At 43.6% G+C, this 22,070-nt stretch overlaps 1 protein-coding gene across 10 annotated transcripts in view; it reads left to right on the forward strand.

Annotated features, from left to right (window-relative positions):
- The window catches only part of CLASP2 (cytoplasmic linker associated protein 2), a 131,225-nt gene that overhangs the window by 29,719 nt on the left and 79,436 nt on the right, over positions 1-22,070 (forward strand). For 4 of the 10 annotated variants that reach the window (XM_065753389.1, XM_065753391.1, XM_065753390.1 and 1 more), the window contains exons 7-8: positions 2,996-3,066; positions 21,552-21,695. In XM_065753389.1, coding sequence (XP_065609461.1) covers positions 2,996-3,066; positions 21,552-21,695 — 215 coding nt within the window. Of the gene's footprint in view, positions 1-2,995; positions 3,067-20,698; positions 21,050-21,535; positions 21,696-22,070 lie in introns of those variants that run through there. The other 6 variants (XM_065753393.1, XM_065753395.1, XM_065753398.1 and 3 more) reach the window with 3 other exon arrangements.

Genomic DNA, 22,070 nt, shown 5'->3' on the forward strand with positions numbered 1-22,070 from the left:
CTCCCGCTGTTAATATATTTGTAAAAGGGTTTCCTGTTCCTTTACAGCAGTAGCCAGTCTAAGTTCAAGCTGGGCTTTAGCATTTCTAATTTTCTGCCTGCAGATCTTGGCCAGTTCTCTGTAGTCACCCCAAGTAGCCTGACCCATCTTCCAGAGGACATAGACTCTCTTTTTCTCTCCGAGTCTCAACAAAAGATCCCGGTTCATCCACACTGGTCTTTTTCTCCTCCGGCTTGACTTATGGGACTCCGGGACAGCCTGCTCCTGTGCCTTTAAGATTTCCATCTTGAGGAGCATCCAGGCTTCCTGGACCCCTTTACCCCTCAGGAGCAAGTCCCAAGGGACCCTTGCAACAAGCATCCTGAACAGGTCAAAGTCTGCCCTCTGGAAGTCCAAGGTAATAGTTTTGCTAGTCACCCTCTTGACGTCACCCAGAATAGCAAACTCCACCATTTCATGGTCACTCTGGCCAAGACACTCTCCAACCTTCACATCCCCTACTAGTCCTTCCCTGTTAGTGAAAAGTAGGTCTAGCAAGGCATCTCCCCTGGTAGGCTCTTGCACCAGCTGTGTCAGGAAGCAATCATCCACACATTCTAAAAATCTCAAGGACTGCTTCCTCTGCGCAGTATTATATTTCCAGCATATATCAGGGAAGTTGAAGTCCCCCATGAGAACGAGTGCTGGCCATCGTGCAACATCTACGAGTTGTTTATAGAACACCTCGTCTATTTCTTCATCCTGACTAGGTGGTCTATAACAGACCCCCACCACGATGTCACTCCTAAAGACTATCCCCCTGATCCTTATCCATAGACACTCTACTTTGTCATTTCCAACCACAAGCTCTTCAACATCAAAACACTCTCTGATATAGAGAGCTATGCCACCACCCTTTCTTCCCTGTCTATCCCTTCTGAAGAGCTTGTAGCCATCAATCCCAGTATTCCAGTCATGGAAGAGGTCCCACCATGTTTCTTTAAAGAAACATGGTTTCTTTACATGTTTCATGTTTCCTTTTTCCACAAGGTCATAGTTAGCCTGCCTCACAATGGCTTCAAGCTCTTCTTGTTTATTGCCCATGCTGCGTGCATTGGTATAGATGCATTTCAGCTGAGATATCTGCCTCACCCCTTTCTCCAGCACAGCCTCCTTAGGCTCTTTACTGGTGAGCCCTGTTTTATCCCCTTCCCCTGTCACAGCTAGTTTAAAGCTCTCTCAGTGAGTCCAGCTAGCTCCTGTGCTAGGATTCGTTTCCCCCTTTGGGATACGTGCGTCCCATCAACAGATAACAGGCCAGGAGCCGAGTAAACTGCCCCGTGGTCAAAAAACCCAAAGTGTCTGTCTCTACACCAACCTCTCAGCCAGTTATTCATCACCTGTGTTTTCCTAGCCCATTCTGTGTCCTTCACCGCCTCAGAAGGTATGGAAGCAAACACCACTTGTGCTCCCACCCCTTGAACTAATCGCCCTAATCCCCTGACATCTCTTTTCATAGTTCGCAGACTTCTCTGAGATATTTTATTGCAGTCTGCCTGAACTACGAGTAATGGGTAGTAGTCGGTGGGGCATATCAAGTCCGGGAGTCTTCTAGTAATGTCCCTGATCCGAGCCCCAGGGAGACAGCACGCTTCCCTGCGGTTTGGGTCTGGTCTGCAAATGGGGCCCTCAGTTCCCTTTAGAAGGGAGCCACCCACTACAATCACCTTCCTTTCTTTCTTAGTAGCAGCAGTCTCAATGCACGGAGGTGACTGCCTTGCCATTGGTGACCTCCTGCGGGAATCTTCCTGCACTTCACCCCTTATCACCTCTTCAACTTCCAATGCTGCAAATCTATTGCTTAGGGGTATCTGGGGACACTGGGGAGGCAGAGGGGGAGATCGCCCACGGTACCGAGCAGGGACTCTCTGCCAGCCCTCCCTATCCCTCAGATATCCCCCTTCTGCCCTATGGGGACAGGTCAGGGAGTCCACCACCAACTGCGGGGGATCTCCCCGGTGCCTTTCTCTCTGGCACTCTACGGAGTTACTCCACCAGTCAATCTCCCGCTCACAGTCCCTGATGGCCCTCAGTCTCTCAACCTCCTCTTTCAATTCAACCACCATGCTAAGCAGATCTTCCACCTGCTCACACCTTGCACAGGAGAACTGCTTAGCACCCTCATCTAGTAGTAGCAGGCTCTGGCACTCCTTGCAACCAGAGACCTGTGTAGCCACACTTCTAGGCAGACCTTCTGTCTGGGTCGCCACAGCCTTCTTAAGGCAAGCCCTCTGTCTTGTAGAGACCATGGCACAAAAAAAATAAAAACAAAGAAATGAAAAATCGAAAGTAAATAAATAAATAAATAATAGTTTATAATAATGTATATATAGATATGAATTGTAATGTGATACTTCGCTGCCCTCCCTGAGCCCTTCAGGGATATACCCCTTCAGCCCTATTCAGCTGAGGGGTGAGGGCGAAGGCGCTGAAACCCTGGCAACGCGGCAACGCCTATGCCTCGTTAACGCCTATGCTCGTTAACGCTTCGTTAACCTCTCGCGAGAACAGCCTACGGGACTGCCTGCTCTCGCTGGGTTCCCGAGCGAGTAGTAGTTGTTACAGAGCAAACAAAGTATCAACCACTGCCTATTACTGCACGTAAGCATTCTGTAGTTCAAATTGTTGCCTTATGGGATTGTGTATAAATAGCGTATTGTCACTGTCTTTCTGAAGCCACTGGATAATATTACTAAACCTGTGCTTCAGAATTGTCAATTTTTTCATCATGTGTGATGGTCAGTTTTATTTGGACTTGATGTAGCTTTATGTGCATTTGTTTGAAGACAGTTATCTAACTTAAGAAGGGGGGTCCTTTGGAAATGGTTTCTAGAACTCACAATCCCTTGTCTGACTGCTTTATATATGCTGGTAAACTAATTCATGTTTTTACCAGTAACTTGGAAGATTTCCAGTATGTAAACATAAGCTTAGATATTTATATATTTCTTTACAGGTTGCAGACAATCTTTACAAAATTTGATGAAGTGAAAGACTCTGGAAATATGATTTTAAGTAACATCAGTGGTGAGTACAAAAAACACATGTTAATCATCAGCTATAGATTAATACAAGATAAATATTTGAATGCTAGTATTAACAGTTTGAGATGGCTGACAAGAAACATATGCAAGTGTACCGAGAAAAACAGACATTTGTGTGTAGGGAAACAAACTTACATTACTGAAAGTGTATTCTGACTGCAGTCCTGAAAAAGCAACTGGAAAAGGTTTTGAAACCCTATGGAAACCTGCAGTAAATCTTGAACAAGTTGTGTGTGCACGCAGTAGAGGTTATGAGAATGCTGCAGTGTATTTGTGCATGGAAAAAAAAAAGAAACAGACCTTTATCTTACAGTGTTCTGAAAGAAAAAATTGGATTATGGTTGTGGATTCTCCTCAGTTAAAATGCTGAATAATAATTCGAGTGAGTTCTAAGTTGAAGAAGTAGGGGATTGAAGCATTCAGAGACACTTAAATGTTGACGATGTAACTTATCTTAAAATTCTCCTTTAGTGGACTAACTTTAAGCTCTCTTTGGTGTATTTCATGAAAACAAAACCTGTTATGCAATGAATCCCTGTTGCTTCCTGCTGCATTCCTGAAACAGTATTTTATAGGATGAAAGAGAGAAACCATCATTCTTCCTTACTTAAAACTATACATAAAAACAAACAACCAACCAACCAAACAATAGTTACATAACAGTACAACAAGGGAGGTGTTGTGGCAGTGGCTTTAATTTGATGGGTTTGAAAGCTTCATTGTCCGTCTTCTGCAAACAGTTGGCAGATCTTGGTTCATAGAGGAGGATATTCAGATACTTCTTGTTAAACTATTCTGACTGGGAATGAGGTTTTGTTAGACCTAAAATGTAACAGTTTGATGGTAGAAATATCTTGAGGAATGCATATGTGATTTGATAATGTATGCAAATGTACTTCTTCATTTTAAACACTCTCACCTTTCTCTCGTTACTGTGAAAACTGAAGAGGTGGTAGGTTTGCAGAAATGCATTTTTAAACCTTTTTGAGACTACAGAACTTGTGCTGCATTCTGGTTTTTGAAGTAAAACACTGCTATTCTTGGGCACTTGAAAATAAGAAAATATATTTGTAAGGATTAATATAAAAATGATGAGACAATATATTAATTTTGGAGAAGAACTTTTTACATAAATATTGTCTTTGATTGTAGATTGACTCCTATAGGAAAAACAGTTATATTTTTGCATTTCAAGTTCATACCACCGCATAGGTTTGGGTGGTTCAAAGATACATTTTAGTTGTATTTTTCTGTTGGCAGGTCTCAAGATATGAGAAAGTTACAATATAAATATAGTGAAATAATTTAGATCATGTGGGCATAAAGAAACAACGTATTTATTGCTGGAATAGTTTACATTGCACCAAGGAGCTTTTGGTCTGTATCTTGCAAGAGTAGATGGAGTTTCTTTGTTTCAAGCCATTTTAACTCATCTGTACAGTGCAGGTATTAGTGTGCTGATCTACAGTGCTGTAAATCCTTTTGGGCTTATAGGTGGCAAATTATGTGCAGAAGCTGCTATGAGTCTGTCTGTTTAGTCCCAGAGATGGATTCCCTCTCATACCTTTGTTTCAGGATCTTGAATGTAGTTTATCTGTTGAATCCATCTAAGCGGATGCTGTTTTAATGTTACAGAAAATAAACTCTTCTATTGTTAGTGGTTTATCTCAACCTTCTCTTTCTTTATTCTCTGAAGGACAGTTTGTATTTACTGCTTCCATGTGAAGATTTAAAGTTAGTGTTGAATTCCTGTAGCTTTGTTACCAATTTTTCTTTTAGGAGATTTATCAAGCATCTCTGGATAAAGGCCAGCTGTTAATGTCTAAATTCATGTGCTACAGTACAGAGGATATTTCAGTGCTTTTAAAGACTGATACTTTGGAGTAGGGTTCAAAGACAGCAATGGGGAGTGGGGTTGTGTATCCAAGGGGAGAGGAGCCAAGGCCAAAAAATGTTAGACTTCAGTAGAATAGAATGGTGCAGTCCATAGTGAACGCTTTTCATTTAAAAAACAAACAAACAGCAAAAGGAATGGCTTTTTGCTGTCTGTACTGAGTAGCTTTCTCAAAGAAGTTAGCTGTAACTGATGGGAGTTCTCTCCAAAGTGTGTGCTGGATAGGGAAAGGCTTGTTAAAAACAACTGTCAGAGGTGCCATCTTTTACGTAGTTGTAAGTGGCACTGCTGTGCTGGTAAATCTTTGTCACGTTGACCTAGTTTCTGAGAATACAGGGATGTGACTTAGGTTCCTTTCTTCAAATAATACTTCTGACAGTTGTTCAGTCACTTCATTCTGCATATGCAAAAAAAAAAGCCATAATGTAAAAAACTCCAGCTTTAAACAAGCTGAATACAAGAATGTTTTCCATAGTATTTTTAATAATTCAAACAATAAAGGAAAATATGCTCCTACTAACACGATTAAACACGTGACAGGTTTTAGAAACGCTGTAGTGGTGTTCTTCAGCATGTGTGGGAGAAACACAGGGAGGGATGAGAGGAAAAGGTTCTCCTCCTGTGTTCTCATGCACACTGGTGGGTTTCACGTGTTGTTATCCGTTTGACTGTGATAATGGCCCTGGTGTGAGCAGTCCCTTCAGTCCTGCACTGTCATCCTCCATTGAATCTAATCCTTGATAGCACAGTGAAGGGGGGTGGGAATGAGTTGTCTGTAGAGACTGATGGATTCTAGCAAAGGGCGAGAGATGTGCAGAGTGCATTGAAACGAGTGCTGCATGAATAACTGGGGCAGGGTGTAGCTTCACAAGTCAGCAAATGAGAAGCGTGGAAGGCCCTGTGGTTAATGAGCAGACTGGGCACGAGTCTTATGCTGCTGCTTGATGAGTCATTATAAGATTAAATATCATACCAATAATTTGCCTCTCCAGCTGACCTTTCATTCCCTCTCCCCCTGCCTTGATTGCAGCATCATCCCTTGCAATCAGCTGTGGCAAACCAGGCATCTTTTCTTTGCCATGAATTATGTGAATGAATTAGCTGCTGAGAACCTTGGCTTCTGTTTACATTCACAGTAATGCAGCACATTATTAAATTGTATCTGGGTGTGTTTGTCTGTTACGCCAAATCTTCATGTACAGTGCTTGTGTTGCCATTTTGCTTCAGTAGAAATGTGTTGCGTCCCTGCAAACTGGAGGAGGCTCTTGAAAGCACCTCCCCGTTTTTCAGCACATGAATGTGCATTTCTATGGAAACAGAACTGGCAGCCAGTCTCAAAGCTGAGGAAGCACTTGTCTCTGCCGGCTGAGATTTGTAAATACTGTTTTCTCTAAGAGAATTTAAACAGACCTCTGTACTGGAGAGCAGCGTACGCTTGCAGACAGGGAGTCAAAAGTATGGAAAATAATAACACTGAGCTCTATATTTTGCTTCATTCAGCAGAATGGTCCAAGCTGAATATTAACTGTACATCTCTGTTCAGCCCATGCAGTTTTCCCATTAAATGACATGCCTCGGAGTGCTACCTGTATAAACATAGCATGCAATCAGTAGGATGCTCTGATTTTAGTATCACAGTTGTGGGGGAGTGATGTTACGGATTGCAAAGACTCAGTCAAAGCTGTATGTTCTCTGATAGCGAACAGTAAACGTCTGCAGCAGAAATGTGTATTCGTTTGGCCACGTTTTGAGTTTCTCTCACTTCCCAATATCCCTTTGTGGTCTTTTTGGAAAGAGGGTTTTTGTGGAGACGGTGAGATCGCACCCTGGCAGCGCTCGCCAGCCGCGCGTGGTGTGAATGTATAGCGTGGGAAATGCTGAGGCAGGCGATAGGTGCTACAGTAATTCTGCAGGGTTTGGGGCCCGTCTGCGTCCTGCTTGCTCATACGCCAGTTCAGAATGCATTCGCACGCTGATGCGTTTCACCCGCTGCCCTGTGCGGTATGTGTATCCTGACGTATGGAAGCGTGCCGACCAGGTACCTCGAAATGTCCGTGTGCGTCCCTGTGACGCTGGAAGCGAGCAGCTCGGTGAGGCGCTCCCCACTCCTCAGACAAGAGGAAATACTGGGAGGAAGCGCTAGTGAAAGCACACGGTGCCGTCGCGAGCGGGAGCTGAGGTTCCGTCGGGCTTTCCCGACGGCTGCGGGACGCCGCCGTGAAGCGGCTATTTCCCGCAGCTGGGCGGCGCGCAGCGCAGGTTCCAGCGCTCCTTTCGGCCCGGGGCTGGCGGGCAGGGCAGGGCAGGGCGCGGGCACGTGACGGCGGGGCGGAGCGGGGGCGGAGCGCAGTAAAAGTCCCCGGTGGGACGGGGCCGGGGCCGGGGCCGGGGCCGCGCGCTGGCGGGACTGCTATTTTGAAGCCGGGCGCCACCGGCGGCTGCGGCGGCGGGGAGCGGGGACTGCGCGGCCCGGCGCTCACCGCCCGCGGCCGCTCCGCGCTATGATGGCGATCGGGGACGGTGAGTGGCGACGGGCGCGCGAAGAGCCAGGCGAGCCTTCGGCGCCGCTCCCCTTCCAGCGCTCGCGGCGAGGCTTACCCGCGTTGAGCCCCGCGTGCGGCAGCCCGAGCTCGGCCCGATATGGTTAGCCCCGTGCGCGGAGGTTGTGCCGCGCTCAGGCTGCGGGTCGCTGCTCGGCTCCACGCGCGCTGCGAGACATTAACGGCATGGGGTCGCGTTGTCTTCGCGGCGTTGCGCCGCGTTACACAAACCGGGGGAAAGTAGGTCAGTAAAGCGGCGTGGGCCCTACGGTCGCTGTTTGGATAGAAAACGGATTCGTATCCTGCCTCCGTGCCACCTCCTGGTGTGACGGCTTCCCGTACGTGCGGCTTCGTTTTCAGAGGAAGTTGAGAAGTTGTCGTTTGACTTCGAGCAAGTTGGGGAAGATAGGAGGGCTTTGTGTTTACTGAGTACAGTGTGCGTAGCATTGAGGAAACCGGGCCTATGAAGATTCTGTATAAAGGTGAGTCTTTCATCTGAGTTTGCTGAGACAGCAGCAGTGAGAGCCCGGACAAAGCCACGGATGCGTGTCATCGCTGGGTTCTTTGGGCGTGCAAAGCTGCGAGGCAGAACGGGGGGACGGGAGCTGCAGGAGCAAGGCAGAGCAGTTCCCAGCACTCGGGCTGTTGGCCAGCATCCGCAGGCTGCTGGGGAAGTCACCATCATTGTGGAACTGAGCACACAGTGAGCCCTTGTGATTTTTGTTCTAGGGCTGTTTCAGTGCTTGTTTCCCATCAAGCAGTGCAGCTCCGTGTGGTATAAACACGGCTCGTGGTAAGGCGCAGATGAAGGGTGCAAGTTGTAGCATGTTAAGAAATAACTGTATTCCCTAGACGGAGCCATAGGATTTTTGTGGTTCTGTAATGGTCGAGGTTTATAAAGTGAGGGTAATTGTGGAGCTTTTCTCTGTATAATTAAATTCGTTATTGACAAAGGCACTTAGAACAAAGTACTGTTCAGGCAGTCAGCTGATGTTCTGTGTGGGAGCTCTGAGCAGTAATGCCAGATACAATTAAGAGTGTGTAGGATGATTATGTAGCTGCTGGTTTCTCTTGAAACTATTGCTTACCGCATTTACAAAGAATTCAGTCCTTTGGCATTGTGCTATAAAACTGTGAGGAAAACAAAACCTTGGTAACTATAGTAAGGAAGCTTTTATTACTTTTTCTCCACATAAATGCTGTTTTGGCCACGATTTTCTGTTTCACAATCATCCCGTATGCCCTGCGATGCACCAGAAATGTTCTGTTTAAGGGTAGCGATTCTGTGACCTTTAAGAAATTTATTTTCTTGTCAAAACGGCTCTCTGCTGTGGCCAGTATGTTTAACTTACCGTCTGTGAAGATACGCCATTGTTCTCAGCAATACAGAACTTGTGATTTGTTTTGCTTAGTTTATTCCTTTGATCAGCCTGGATATTCCTTAAAGGTACACGGGGTGTGTTTCAGACTGTTGTACAGTGGTGGTAGTTGAACATTTTTGTCTGAAATGCAAGACAGTGGCTTATTGTAACTGTTTGGCATTCTTTCACTATTTCTGGAGCACGGGCAGGAATGTAAATAAAACATAACGTGTACATGTTGAATCTTAATCTGATTTCCCAAGTGAAGATTAAAGGGAAGAGCCAAGTTTTCCATTTACCCCTGTTAACGGTCTCAAGCTCTCCGGTCTTTTGTTTGAAGCACATAGAGGAAGAAAATAATTCTGTTTGTGGACTAGCGAGCTATTGAACTGTTACTTCCACTGCACTGAATGTGTGCCAGTGGGAAAGCATTCACTGTCTTGATTTAAAGGCATTTCACATGCTTGTGTGAATGTAGGTCTATGTTTGTTCATCAGCTAGTCAAGAACCATTCCTCAGGATTTCTTGTTTCTTGGAGAGGCTAATGCATTTCTGCCCTTATCCGCTGATAACCAGATTAGGGTGTTTAGGAGGTAGCTAACATAATTGCAGGGTGGCACATCACATTGTGCATTCTCTTTGTGGCTTGTCGTTGATCAGTGGCTTCTGTCAGCTCTGTGGCACTTCACTGTTTTATAGGTGAGGGACTGTCCTGCTTTCAGTTCAACAAGTTTATTAGAATAAGGAGAAATTTATCTGCCTGAAACTTGGGGCCGTGGGAAGAGTCATGAAAGGAAGGTTGGACCTAAGTTTTCTTTGGATGCACTAACGAGCGCAGTTCCAGAAATAAGGTATTTGAGAGCTATCTAAAAGCACCTGGCTTTGTAAGAGAACATACTTGCTTCCCTCATCTGCTTAGTACTACTTACTGAATATTCTGACTTGAATTGTACAGATAAAAGAGGGGATGTTTATTTTAATTCTGTGCCCTGTTAGCAGTGTTTGATGACTTCAAGTACTTGCCATATTCTTAATGATACACTATCTGCAACTGATTTAGATGGATATACTAGTAATAATATCCAAATATAATGAGAATTGTACTGTAGCACACGCATATGAAATCATGGGTTTTGTCTTTTTTGAAAGTACCTCACTAATGTATACGCATCCTAGAGTACAGGAACAATCACCTTCTATTCCCTGATGTTCTTCTGAGCGGAAGGCTGTCTTCCTAAGTCTTTAATCTGATTAGTGCTTTCTGTAAAATGTGGGTGCTTCACAGCTTTATTATGTTATTTTTGACCGAAAAAAACCCATTGGACTCATGAAAGGTAAAAAGGCTGTAATGTTTCTTTTCAGACAATAGCTCTGATTTTAAATATATAAAAATTGTTGTACTTACGCATTTTTGACATGAATTTCTGATGTTTCAATCCTCTGATAGGAGGGAGGAGGCTTTTAAAACCCACTGAGGTCTGGGAATGATGGTAAATAAAGCAGTTGTTACATGGGCCCAGAAAATGGGCAGGATTTCACTGTGCAGCTTTGTGCTGTCTGGAGCCATTTCCTGAAACAGATCTTTTAGACAGTAGATGTTGGGGGATAAAAATGCATGACTTCTTCCCTTTTCTGTTCTCCTTTGAGTGTGTTTTGTAAACACACTAACTGTGCCTGCATTGGCTCATCTCCCTCTAGAGGCTCTGCATTCCTCTTCCATTGCGAGCTGATAGGCGCTGTGGCTGGGGAATGGCTTTCCTCCATGTGCCTTTGACATGGAGGATAGATGCTGTTGGAATTTGATGCCTGTTCTGAATCAAACTGGTTGAAAGCTTCTTTTCACTGGAAGGTCATGTGGAACTATCATAGTGATCAACATAGGTTCTGAGTAGTGTTTTGTCTTTAAAGTGCACATACTGTCGCTAATAGCTGTAAAAGATCTGTGGGACAGTGAAAGAGTAAATGGGAGGGGGAGGGAGTATGTAGAACAGACAAGGAATATATGAAAAGGAACATTTTCTGCTCAGAAAGTATGAACAAAGTGAGGTTCAGCATGGAAACAAATGTATAGTTCTTCCTTGAAAGTCTTCAACTCAGACCATTTCTTATTAACGAAGCTGCAGGCGTATGGAAAATACATTTTATTACAAATTATTTTCTTGGCAACACTGGATTCTAGACTGACAACTAAGCTTGATTTTTATTTTCTTATTTTTTATAAAGTAAGTAGAAGTATATTTTGTCTTCTAGTTTCTAAGTGACAGTCGTAAATTGTCAAGGATCTTCTGATGTTCACTATTAGGGAGTCTGTATGTATGATTCTGTTGTTCAGGAGTAAAAATGGGCTCTTTCCTATGTTCTTGGTGAGGTGTATGAGACATCCCCACCGCATAACAGAGGGTGCTGAGGCAGGGCAAGGGGACAGCCTCAGTGCTGTGTGCAGTGTGATGGCTGCTCCTCGGGCTGGAAATGAGGGCAGTGTGTCCTGCTGTGGGGTACATTCCTTTGGGGGGGGGGACAGGGAGGGGATGTGGGAGCCTAAGTGCAAACTCTGAGGCTCCTAAGGCAGAGAGACAATGACTGTGTTACTTTTTAAAAAATAAGATGTGTTTATTTTGTTTCACCTTTTTGACTTTTATGTTATTTTGTATTGTTGTTTTAAACTGTTGATAATCTAGTCTTGAAAGGAAAGTCATAATGAAGCATCTGGACTGGGCCTTCTTGCTGCAGTACAGCACTTGTTCCTCTCTGAACTGAAGTGTGGTTCTCCACGGGAGCAGCTGCCTCTGTCCCTTCTTTGACTTCTCCTCCTGCCCGGGGCAGGGGTGTGGGAGGATGGGCTCATTGTAGCCTTGGCTGTCCGAGTGAGGGATGATCAGGAAATGGAGGCTCTCAGTGAGCCAACAGGATAGCCCTGAGTTGGCCTCTCCCAGCTAAGGGTAAACTTACAGGATAGGATCTCTTTGCCCCCTGCAGTGTTTGAGGTCCCTCTGCCAGACTTGTCCCACTGTCCCAGCACAGTAGCTCTGAGGATGGCAGTACCTGCCCTGCTCTCTTCCTCAGGACTTAGTGAAGAAGAGGTGAGAGGAATTGAGAGGGATAAGGGAGAGGGACAGGAAGGGATGGCTCATAGGAGCCTTGGCTGTGAGAAGAACAGCTGCAAAGTGGAGGCTCCATGTGAGCCCGCAGTGTGGCCGTGAGCTGGGGCCCTCCCAGGTAAGGGCTAACATATAGGATGGGAGGATCAGCGTCGGCATCGAGGCGGCTGTCTCATGGGAGGTGGATGGATCCTGGTGCCCCTGCAATGAAATTTGGGGCACAACCTCTTCCTGGTCAGCCTGGCAGCGACAGAATGATGTCCTGTGCGCCCCAATGGAGATGGATCCACTTCCATCAGGTCGTCCTCCAGAGGTGGATCCACCTCCATGGGCTCCACTTCGCTGCCAGGTGGGTCCACCTCCGTGGGGTCAGTGACATCTCCCATTTCCACCAGCCACCTCTTAGCAGGTGGCTGCTCCATCCTGTCCTCAGAAGTAATGAGAAATAACAAGAATTAAAGAGTATCTCTTTCAGAGATCCTGTGACGTGTCCACCTCTGTCTGGGTCAGCACAGGGACTGCTGTTGGGGGCTGCTCAGTGGCCACGGCAGCAGGATCTGAGTGCCACGTGCCGGCCCAAACATGGTGGCTGGCAGCTGGGGCCTGCAGCCATTTCTGGGAGGCAGTGGCAGGAATGCAGGCAGAGGGTCGGGGCAGGGGGTTCTCATGCACCTGCAGCTGCCTGGGGTGGAGCCGTCCTGGTGCCCACAGCAGCAGAGGAGGAGCAAAGTGTACTGACACCCCTCAGGCAGCTAAGAGAGATGCAGTCATTAAAACCCGTTGAGTTTCAGGGGTTGTGTGGGCTGTCCTGTGCCATCCCTCATGTCTGGCCCTGGAGCAAGAGAACGTGGCATCTCTTCTGCCTTGATGCCAAAGGAGAGGGGTGAGGAAGAGAGGGCCTGGTGTCCTCCTCATGGTGGCCACACTGGGACTGCAGGGGGAGCATTGGAGGGCCTGTGAGGTCCTTGTGGCCTGGTGCTGGGGTTTTCCAGCTGGAGGGTGGGAAGGCTGATTAGGGGTTGCTGTCCTCAGCCTGTCGTCTCCTTGGGCACAGAATGAGTAGTTGAAGGTGAAGTGACCTTTGTGTGTAATAGAACTAATACATCTGTGCAGCACAACTGAATATTATTTTTAATGAAAACATAAAAAAGAGCAACCGAAACCTAGAACTAGTGGGTTATGTGACCTTGTTTTGGTGATGCTAATGAGTCAGTGTGGTCCAGTGGCAGTGGCTGCAATTCTCCTCAGATGTTCATTGGAGATTTTTTTTATACATTTTTATTCTTTCTGTTAACTGAAAATTAAACTGTAGCAAGAAGTGGATGGTTTTCTGGCACTTTTGAAACCTCTTCTCAAAGTCCTTTATCGAAACATAGAACATGGCTGCATATTTTTCTCTGTTCACAGGGCTGTGTTTAACCAGTGTATCAAACTAAACACAATTAATAGCCATAGTAAGTAGAAATAAACTTCATCTTCTGGTTTCTGAATGATGTTCCTAAAGTGTTGAGGAACTTCTTGTGTTCCATACTGGGAGTTTTTAGGTAGTGTTTCTTTCAGGGAGGTTTGTGCATGTCTTTGTGAGTTGTATTTGTGTTTGATTTTTTAATCAAGCCTGAAAATCCAATGCAGAGATTTCCAGAGATGTGTAATCTGGCATGCAGAAGAGCTGGTTGCCTTTGGAGTCTGTTTCCATGTGTTTGTAAGAACATGTTACATGGAGAAAAAAATGATTTGGTGTTTCAACAGATAGCCTGTGTTTGAAACAGTGTGGGTAACATGTCATGGCTAATGAATATTTTAGCATATTAAAACATGCCTTAAAGAGATGTTCTGAAATAAGCTTTAGAATTGCCAGCAGCCCACAGGAAGATTCATAGTTTGGTAAGGATTTTCTGAACAGATGTTGCAGAATTCTTTCATGTGACTTCTTGGATGTTTGCCTAACTGGGTAACGGTTCCTCTTTGGTATCTAATGACTATGAGAAGCTATTGTTTCCTTGCTCTTATATGCCATATTTAATCAAGCCCAACTGTTGTAAGTACTGTTAAGAAACTAAGCTACAATTTGGTCCTTTTAGACATCTTCTTTAGAAGTGAAGCTTCCGCTATAGCACTTACAGACAAGATTTTCTGATTTGGTTCTGTTGTATTCATAAACGTGCCTTAGTTGTAAAGACTTCAGTGTTTGTGTACAAACGCAAAAATCTTCAGTGTTTGTGTGTTCTTTTCTCTCCCAGCTCCCCCATGGAAATCTGCTTCTGTAGGGGTGACAGGAAAGAGGAGGGCTTATCATGAAATAGCCCTTTTGGTTTTTTGAAAACCAGCTGTGTCTTTAGATTATTAAAAGGAGTAGAAGAATTTTTACAAGGATTAACTATAATTTAAACCTCACAGGCGTTGTGCAGCTATATGGAGTACAGGCAACAGGAGTTTTGTTGTCACTGATTTAATAGGAAGGCATCACGTGTATTTACCTGATAACATAGAAATTCTCTTCAATGGAGAAATGCCTCTGATTACTCAGAATTGCAGATGGTTTGAAGCCTGAGGGAAAGGGAAGAGAAACCAAGACACAGAGCAAAGCTTCTAACAGCATTCTGTCTTAAAATCAGGTATTTTTGCTTTCCTGGAGTGTCAGAACTTAATGATCCTTGGCCACCCAAACTTTTGACATGAATCGATTTAGTTTTGCCAGAATTTCCCTGTACTGTTGAAGGTTGCTTTGTGTGTAGAACTTGTAAAAGTTGCAAGCTCTTTAGGAACTTTGTAAAATATGCATTATTTTGGGACTGGATTCTAGTCTTACAGAAGAAGTGGTGCCTATTAGAAATGTTTAGCTGTATTTCAGACACTTTGAATTTTTCAGATTTCATTTATTTTTTCTTCTAGGAAATCCTGTTTGAGGATAGTTTAGGCTAATTCAGCCACAGGTTTTGTTACCTACACAAAGGTGCAGCATTGAGAGTAAATGAATTAGGCATCATTTTGTAGTCTTCAGCTCTGAGTCTGTCAAATAGAAAACAGGTTAGAAGATGGTCAGCAACCCTTCTGTCTTGTGCAGTGGTATGCATGCTCGTGTTGAGATGAATGTTCATTTCTGATTCCTGAACTGCATGCATTTAAAGGGAATTTAGAAAAAATAATTCGCCACCTTATCTGCAGTGTGTTCATATTAGAGCTTCATGTTTCACTTCTAGGAGCATTGTTTTGTTTTTGAATTTGTCTTTCCTATTTGCAATGTGCAGATTTAGTGTAACACTGAAATTTAACTATGCTAATAAATAGTGCCACTGTTTGCTGGTAAAGCAGTTTCTCTGAAGATAGAAGTAAACTTGTAGTTTTTGACCTTTAATAGTAAATCACAATTTGAGCTCACTGTTTGTGAAGGCTTTTAATGACAATGTGTTATATAGGTCACTTATGTGTGTGATAGGAAAGTGCTGTGTGATAGATGTTAAAGGTGATGAACACAGTGTCTACCTTGCTTTTTGCTGTGATGTTCCTGAGTTGTCTCTTTGAAATTCAGTTAAACTCAAAAAGCATTTCTGTATGAGTGCACCAGGTGTTGGAAGTATTGCAGATGGTCACTTCTGCAGCGGGTCCCACAGTTGTTTGACTGACATGCCTACAGGTGTGGAAGCTGTGGCCCTTTCCCCTCATGTTTCTGAACTTAAGTACCTCCTCTTGTTGTAGTTTGTGGATAGTGAATTCCAACCATACAGTACGTTTCCATATTAAACAGGTTTTCTTCAAAATAGATCGTGGTCAGATTCACTGGAAAAAACATGAAAACTGGATACTCAGGGTTGAGCGAAGGAATCCTGAGAAGAAAGAACAAAAGGATTTGGGGAGGATAGGTAGTAAAGGCAGTAATGAAAGGAGGGATGCTGAGCAAAGACCAACTGTGGAACCAAAGAACAGCTTCACAGCTGGATATTTTAAAGGTGAATAACATGGGATTATGCTTCAGTGAAGTACTTGACTGGGTAGACTTTTTTTTTTTTTTTAGAGTAGCCTTAGCAGCTGAAGTGAAATGTAATGCCAAAAATCATGTCTGCATTCTGGCAGGCTACAACAATTAAATTAAAACTTATGATATAAAAGATAAGGGTTTTTTTTTCTTTCTTCATAACTCATAGATTTAGCAGGCACGAAGAAATTACAGATTCTCCTAAGTCTTTAATTTCTCTTTCTCTTCCTACTTTTTTTAAGTAAAATACCTGGGGAGACTTTGAAGACTACATACTATTACTGTGTAGTGTTCATATTCCTTTACCACACGTTTTGGTTCTTGCAGAAGTTAGTTTCAGAAGTCCTTCTACTTCTCTGGGGTTTTCCAGATGGAGGCCAATTAGGGGTTGCTGTCCTCAGCCTGTTCTCTCCTTGGGCACAGAATGAGTGGCTGAAGGTGAAGTGGCCTTTGTATGTAATAGAATTAGATAGAAATAGAATAAATGTTTCTACACAGCAAAACTGCATATTATTTTCAGTGAAAACGTAACAAAAGAGCAACAAGAACCTAGAACTAGTGGGGTATATGACCTTGGTCTTGTGACAGTAATGTATTGATCTGGTTTGATGGCAGTGACTGGCTTTCCTTTAGAAAAAAAGTTTTATGGGGATAATGATTCTGCCTTTAAATATGATTTGAAATATTTTGTGCATTTTCCTGGTTCCTAGCCAGAGGTGCTAGGTACCCTTCGAGAAACCCTGCAGCACCCAGACTGACACACGTGACCCACAGGAGATTGGTGCCCTTCTGGAATATCAGCTGGAAGCCAGATGGAGACCCAGAACTGTGTAAACCATTGTAGATGTCTGGGCTTACATAGCTGACTCTTGCCTTTTTTGGTTGGACAAATAGACTCCTCCTGCATGGAATACATGGAATGTGTGGGGGTTTAAGTGTTCACTTAAATAGTGTTCAGCTTTGGCCTGAAGTATGGATTAGAAGGATCAGCTAAGCTCATGTGGCTGTAGTGCTTGTGGCTTCCCCTTCATGCTTGACAGAAATTGTTGCTGGCTGTACCAGTTCAACTGGAGCTAATGATGCAAATCCAGTTGTTCCCAGTAGGTGATGCAGACAGTGTTTGCAAATCACTGAGGGGGGGGAGGGGACTAGCACTTGGGTCCTGGTAGGTGCAGGGTGTGGGAGGGGCTGGGGAAACTTAAGGAGTTTAAGCCTATTTGTTGCTGTTGGGATTAGTTACATTTTTGCAGTCATGTTACATGCAGTTTGTGGTGTGAAAGGGGAGCTCCTGTAAGAGTAGACCAAAAACATTTGGCATCTGTTAGCAGTACTTGAAAGTAAGATGTGCATAAGTTCACGTTTTAACAGTCTGTTTGGAAGCAGTTTCATTAGAGTGTATCCATTGCTTTGATGTCTCTCTATTCTGTAAAATACTGCTTGATATGCGTAAGTCTAGAAGATCTTGATACTGCTACTTTATTTTTGCCTTCATAGCCAACTTCAGCTCACTGTTATTGTGAGAAGCCCAGGAACATTTTTTTCCCTCCTCCTCTGTATTACTTGGGGATCTGCTTTGAGATTAATTATCTTCTGGTTAGCTTCTAATGAATGGCATGAGTAGATTGTTTCTACAGACATCTAGATGATGATGCATTTCTTCCTTTCATCGTTGACTGTGACTTCCAGCATACTAGATATTAAATGTCACATTAATTCCGTTGACTCTTAAGACCAACTGAAGACTTTAGTTAGGATGATGGGAAATGGCCACAAACTGAAGCACAGGAAGTTCTGCACAGATGTGTGTGGGAACTCCTTCCCAGTGCAGTGATGGTAGTGCAGTCCCAGTACAGCTGCACAGAGAGGTGGTGGAGTCTCCTTCTCTGGAGGCGTTCCAGACCCACCTGGACGCCTACCTGTGCAACCTGGGCTTGGGAGCTGCTCTGGCAGGGGGTTGCACTCCATGATCTCTGGAGGTCCCTTCCAACCCCTACAGTTCTGTGGTTCTGTGACACTGAACTGAGATGCAGTCTCTTACATTAACAGTGTTTTTTGACATGCTATGTGTGTTTTTAGCAATCGTTGGCAATTCATACAGCTTTCTATTCCCATTTTCAGTAGCTTGGAACTTCATTGGAAAACACTGATTAGAAAGTGTTCTCTCAAACTGCCAGGTATATTTGCAAATGTGGAACTAGATTTTCTTCAAGTATTTGGTCTTCAAAATTATCTTAATATATTTCAAATTAGTTATAGTTGTTTTTTCTTCTTTTTTTTTCTCCAAACTGTTCTAGAATGAATGTGTTCGCATCCTTCAGACAGACTTGATTTGAAATTATCAGTTATATTTAATCTCTTGTGACTTTTGTTGGTGGAAGAAGTTTCATTTGCAGACTCAGTGAAACTAAGAGCACAACTCTCAGTCAGGAGCACAGTTATAGGTCACTGGGAGCTCTGCTCACCAGCACACCAGCTGGACTTGGCTGGGTGTTGTGGCTGCACACCTCGATTGTGCCCTGCGGATTGACAGCTCATCCCAAGCTGGAGTTCCCTGTGCTCATCTTTACGAATGTGCTTTTGGAAGTGATGGAAATATGTGTCAGTGGAAAGCATGTAATACTGGAAGTAAATGTGATGCTTCAGTTTCATTAACTTCTGTAAATCCAGATTTCAGTTTTCAGGTTCTCACAAATGTTCTCAAGTATCTTTCTGGAAAGGAAACACTCGCGGAGGTCAGTTGGTGTGATGTTAGCAAAACATAAGGAAGTAAAGCTGTCAAGGCATAAACTGGTGGAGAAAATGGACTTCTGTGAAAAGCGGCATAAAATATTCTTGTTTTTCTTTTTTTTTATAAATGAGCTGTTACCACTTGAGCCTTGGAACTTAGCATTAAAACAGTCCTTCTCATTAGTTAGTGTTACGTGTTTATGGTACTGTGCTGTAATTTTGTAGTAGAAGTATTTTCAAGTTTGATGTTTACTGTAAGTCATGAAATAGGCCAATTAAGAACACAAATATATCAGTGGTTAAGATCCATTCCATACTTCAGATACGCATATGAAAGAAGAAAAAAAATTGGGATTTTAAAGCGATTTTCTATGCAATAAGCAACTGTATGGAAGTATTTCATAGGATAAGTCTTTAATCCTGTGCTAACAATGTTTTCAGGTTGTGACAAAAACAGTCTTTGACAGTGCAGGGAAAATTGACTGTGTTATCAAGACTGTTATTTAATGCATAGTTTACTGAGCAGATAAGCAGCGGTTTTCTGAAGTTGGATTTCTGCATTGTGCGATGACTTGCACGGTTCCTCATCTTCAGTGCTCTTTGGTGATGTGCAGCTTGGGAAGGATACAGCTAGAGACATGGGTTCCCAGAGCTCTGCGTTGTTTGGGGTGGTTCAGCCACTGCTGTGTGGCTGTGTTCTGGTTAGGAGATTCTGCGTAAATGAGCAAATGCTCGCTTGCTATTTTTAACCTTGTACTGTAAATAACTTCACTTTTTTCCAAGGCATCTTGTGCAGTATTAGCATACCAGTGCTGTGTTGTAGTGCTGCTGGGTAGTAGCATGGAAGTCCACCCTGTTTCTTCATGGGTACTAAAAATGAAAAGAAAAAAAAAAGCGTCAACAAAAGCATTTCTATTTGAAAAGCCTATTTTTCATGTTGAATCAGTTTTTGTGGTAGCTTAATGATGCATCAGTGTTGGTCTGTTCAGAATGTGCAAGTTATCTGCAAGATACTTCTTAGTGCCATTTTACAGTGATCCGCAGTGTTGCAGGCATTAACCATTGTTATTTACGTCTCTACTAACCCTTTGAGCTCATTTCTTCATCTGATGCTGGGCTTTTCTGTTCGGAAGTCCTGAAGTGTGGCTATGTTTAACCTACAGGAGTAAGAGCAGCAGGAATCAAAATGTATCCCTCCTTGAGCTGGGCTGCTCCCATGGCAACGTGCAGCCTCCGAGCTGCACTGTGGTGCATGAATGCAGCCCTGCCTGCTCTGAGGGAGATCCTCGAAAAATCAGCACTTGAGAAGGGAACGGTTGTTAGGGAAATCACTGCTATGTCACGCTGCATCCAGATGTTCATTGTGTTTTATTTTTGTTTCTTCTTTTATCATAAACCTCGACTGTGCAGTGCAACGGTCCTTACTAGTGCAAAGAAAAAATTCAGCAGTAGGACTGGCAATCTGTCGTGTGCAGCGTGGGGTGTTCCCATGTTCCGTGCTGCTGCAGATGCTGTTGGGAAAAAAAAACCTGCTTTACTGTTTTAATAAAAGCAGCTTTCCTTTGGGAGGCTGTGTTATTAAACACAGTTGACATATTGCTGGGAACGAGTTCTGAATAAGCAAAGGCTAAAAAGTCACTGCTGCACAGATAACAAAGGTACGCAATTAAACTGTGTTTCTCTTTTTGTTCTGAGGTGCCAGTTTTTAGAGATGGTAATATGCCAAATTGGTGTTTTATTGCTGTGGTGCAGCTGTGGCTCAGCCTCGCCCATTTTATTTCATATGGGATCCATAGGCTGATATTTTTTCCACGCTGAAGCTTATAGATAAACCCTTCTTCCGCTAAATGGATTAATTAACAGTTACATGCTCCTGTTGGAATATATATGTATTACTAGGAAGGCTGAGCATTTTGCATTGAGGCTATTCTATATAATGATTCCAGATCGATCTCTTCCTTGCTTGAACGTGTATAGAGCTGGAGTGATAGGAAAGAGGAGCACAAACCCTGGAGCACAGTCGGTCAGTCTGTCTAATTTTTCAGTGAAGGATGGGCGAATGCCGTGTGTGAGAATGAGTTTCTTTGCATGAGGGATTTCCACCTTTCCCTCTGGCCGTGGCTCCCAGCAGATGATGTCACCTCGCAGCTCATTGGCTCCGCCTGCACCTAGTGCAGGGAAGGCAGAGAAAGATGCCGGCACAAATCTCAGTGGTGGATCTCGGGTGTTGCGAGCAGGTTCCAATAGCATCTTCGATGAGCGTTTAGAATCGACTCCGTGTGGCCATGTGAGGTGCTGGGTCCCTCCTAGGGCCAGGGGATTTAAGAGCTATCAGAGGAATGAGGCGGCTGATCTGCAAGCGGATCTGTGATTGTAAGTTGAAAAATCTGGGTGGAAGGGAAAGAGACAGGGAGTGCTGGTAGACACATTGTGGGAGGATGTGTGGCAGAAAAATGCATGCACGAGTAAAAGAAGAAAAGGGAGAAGCATTTGTCTTCGGCAGATGCAGTGATTAAAAATGGTATTTCCTTGGGAGAAAATATTTGCAAGTGGGCAAAAATATTTGATCTGTGCAAAGATATTTTCCCTTTCTGGGAGTGAATGCGAAGGATTCATTTTTAGGTGCAGTGTTACAGTGGTTAATAATGAAGGCAAAATGATATTTTATGAGCACTTACTATGTAGAAGATGCTGCTTATTTTTGATTGTCATTTTATTCATAGGTCACAGGCAGAGGACAAAGTGACAATACGTGTTTTTATTTATGCATTTTTTTCAATCTCGGTGAAATATGAAGCGGAATAGATGATTTAAGAACTAAATAAACATTCACTCTTAACATATATGTATTTCTGTTTTATGTATCTTTTTCTAGACAAAAGCTTCGATGATGAAGAGTCAGTGGATGGAAATAGGCCATCAGCTGTTTCAGCCTTCAAGATTCCTGCACCTAAAAAGCCAGGAAATCCTTCCAACAGTGCAAGGAAGCCAGGTTCTGCTGGTGGACCGAAGATTGGAGGTAATGTAAAACTGTTCAGTCTCTAATGGGTGTTCACAGAAACCTTGCTAGAGCAGGCACAAGACAGAACTTTGGAAGGTGATGTTTAATTCATGACTGCAGTATTCTTGCAGAACTGGAAACAGTAAGGAGCCTTCTTTTACGTAATTATTCTTATTTAAAGGTGTGTATATGTCTGGCTTTATGGTGTGCAATTAGCTTATAGAGGCCTCGCAAATAAAAATAGTGTCTGGAGATAGTAATTGTGTTGATAGAACACAATTATGTATGGGTGCCCTTTTCATGGAATCCACATGTCCATCACTATATATTCAGTAAATATATTGTGAAATTCTGTAGTAGATGTATGTAAGTGGAATTTTTTACTGTAGGTCT

Source organism: Cyrtonyx montezumae, unplaced genomic scaffold, assembly GCF_038088225.1.
Source record: "Cyrtonyx montezumae isolate F1298 unplaced genomic scaffold, pur_monq_1.0 scaffold_8, whole genome shotgun sequence".
Classification (NCBI taxonomy): domain Eukaryota; kingdom Metazoa; phylum Chordata; class Aves; order Galliformes; family Odontophoridae; genus Cyrtonyx; species Cyrtonyx montezumae.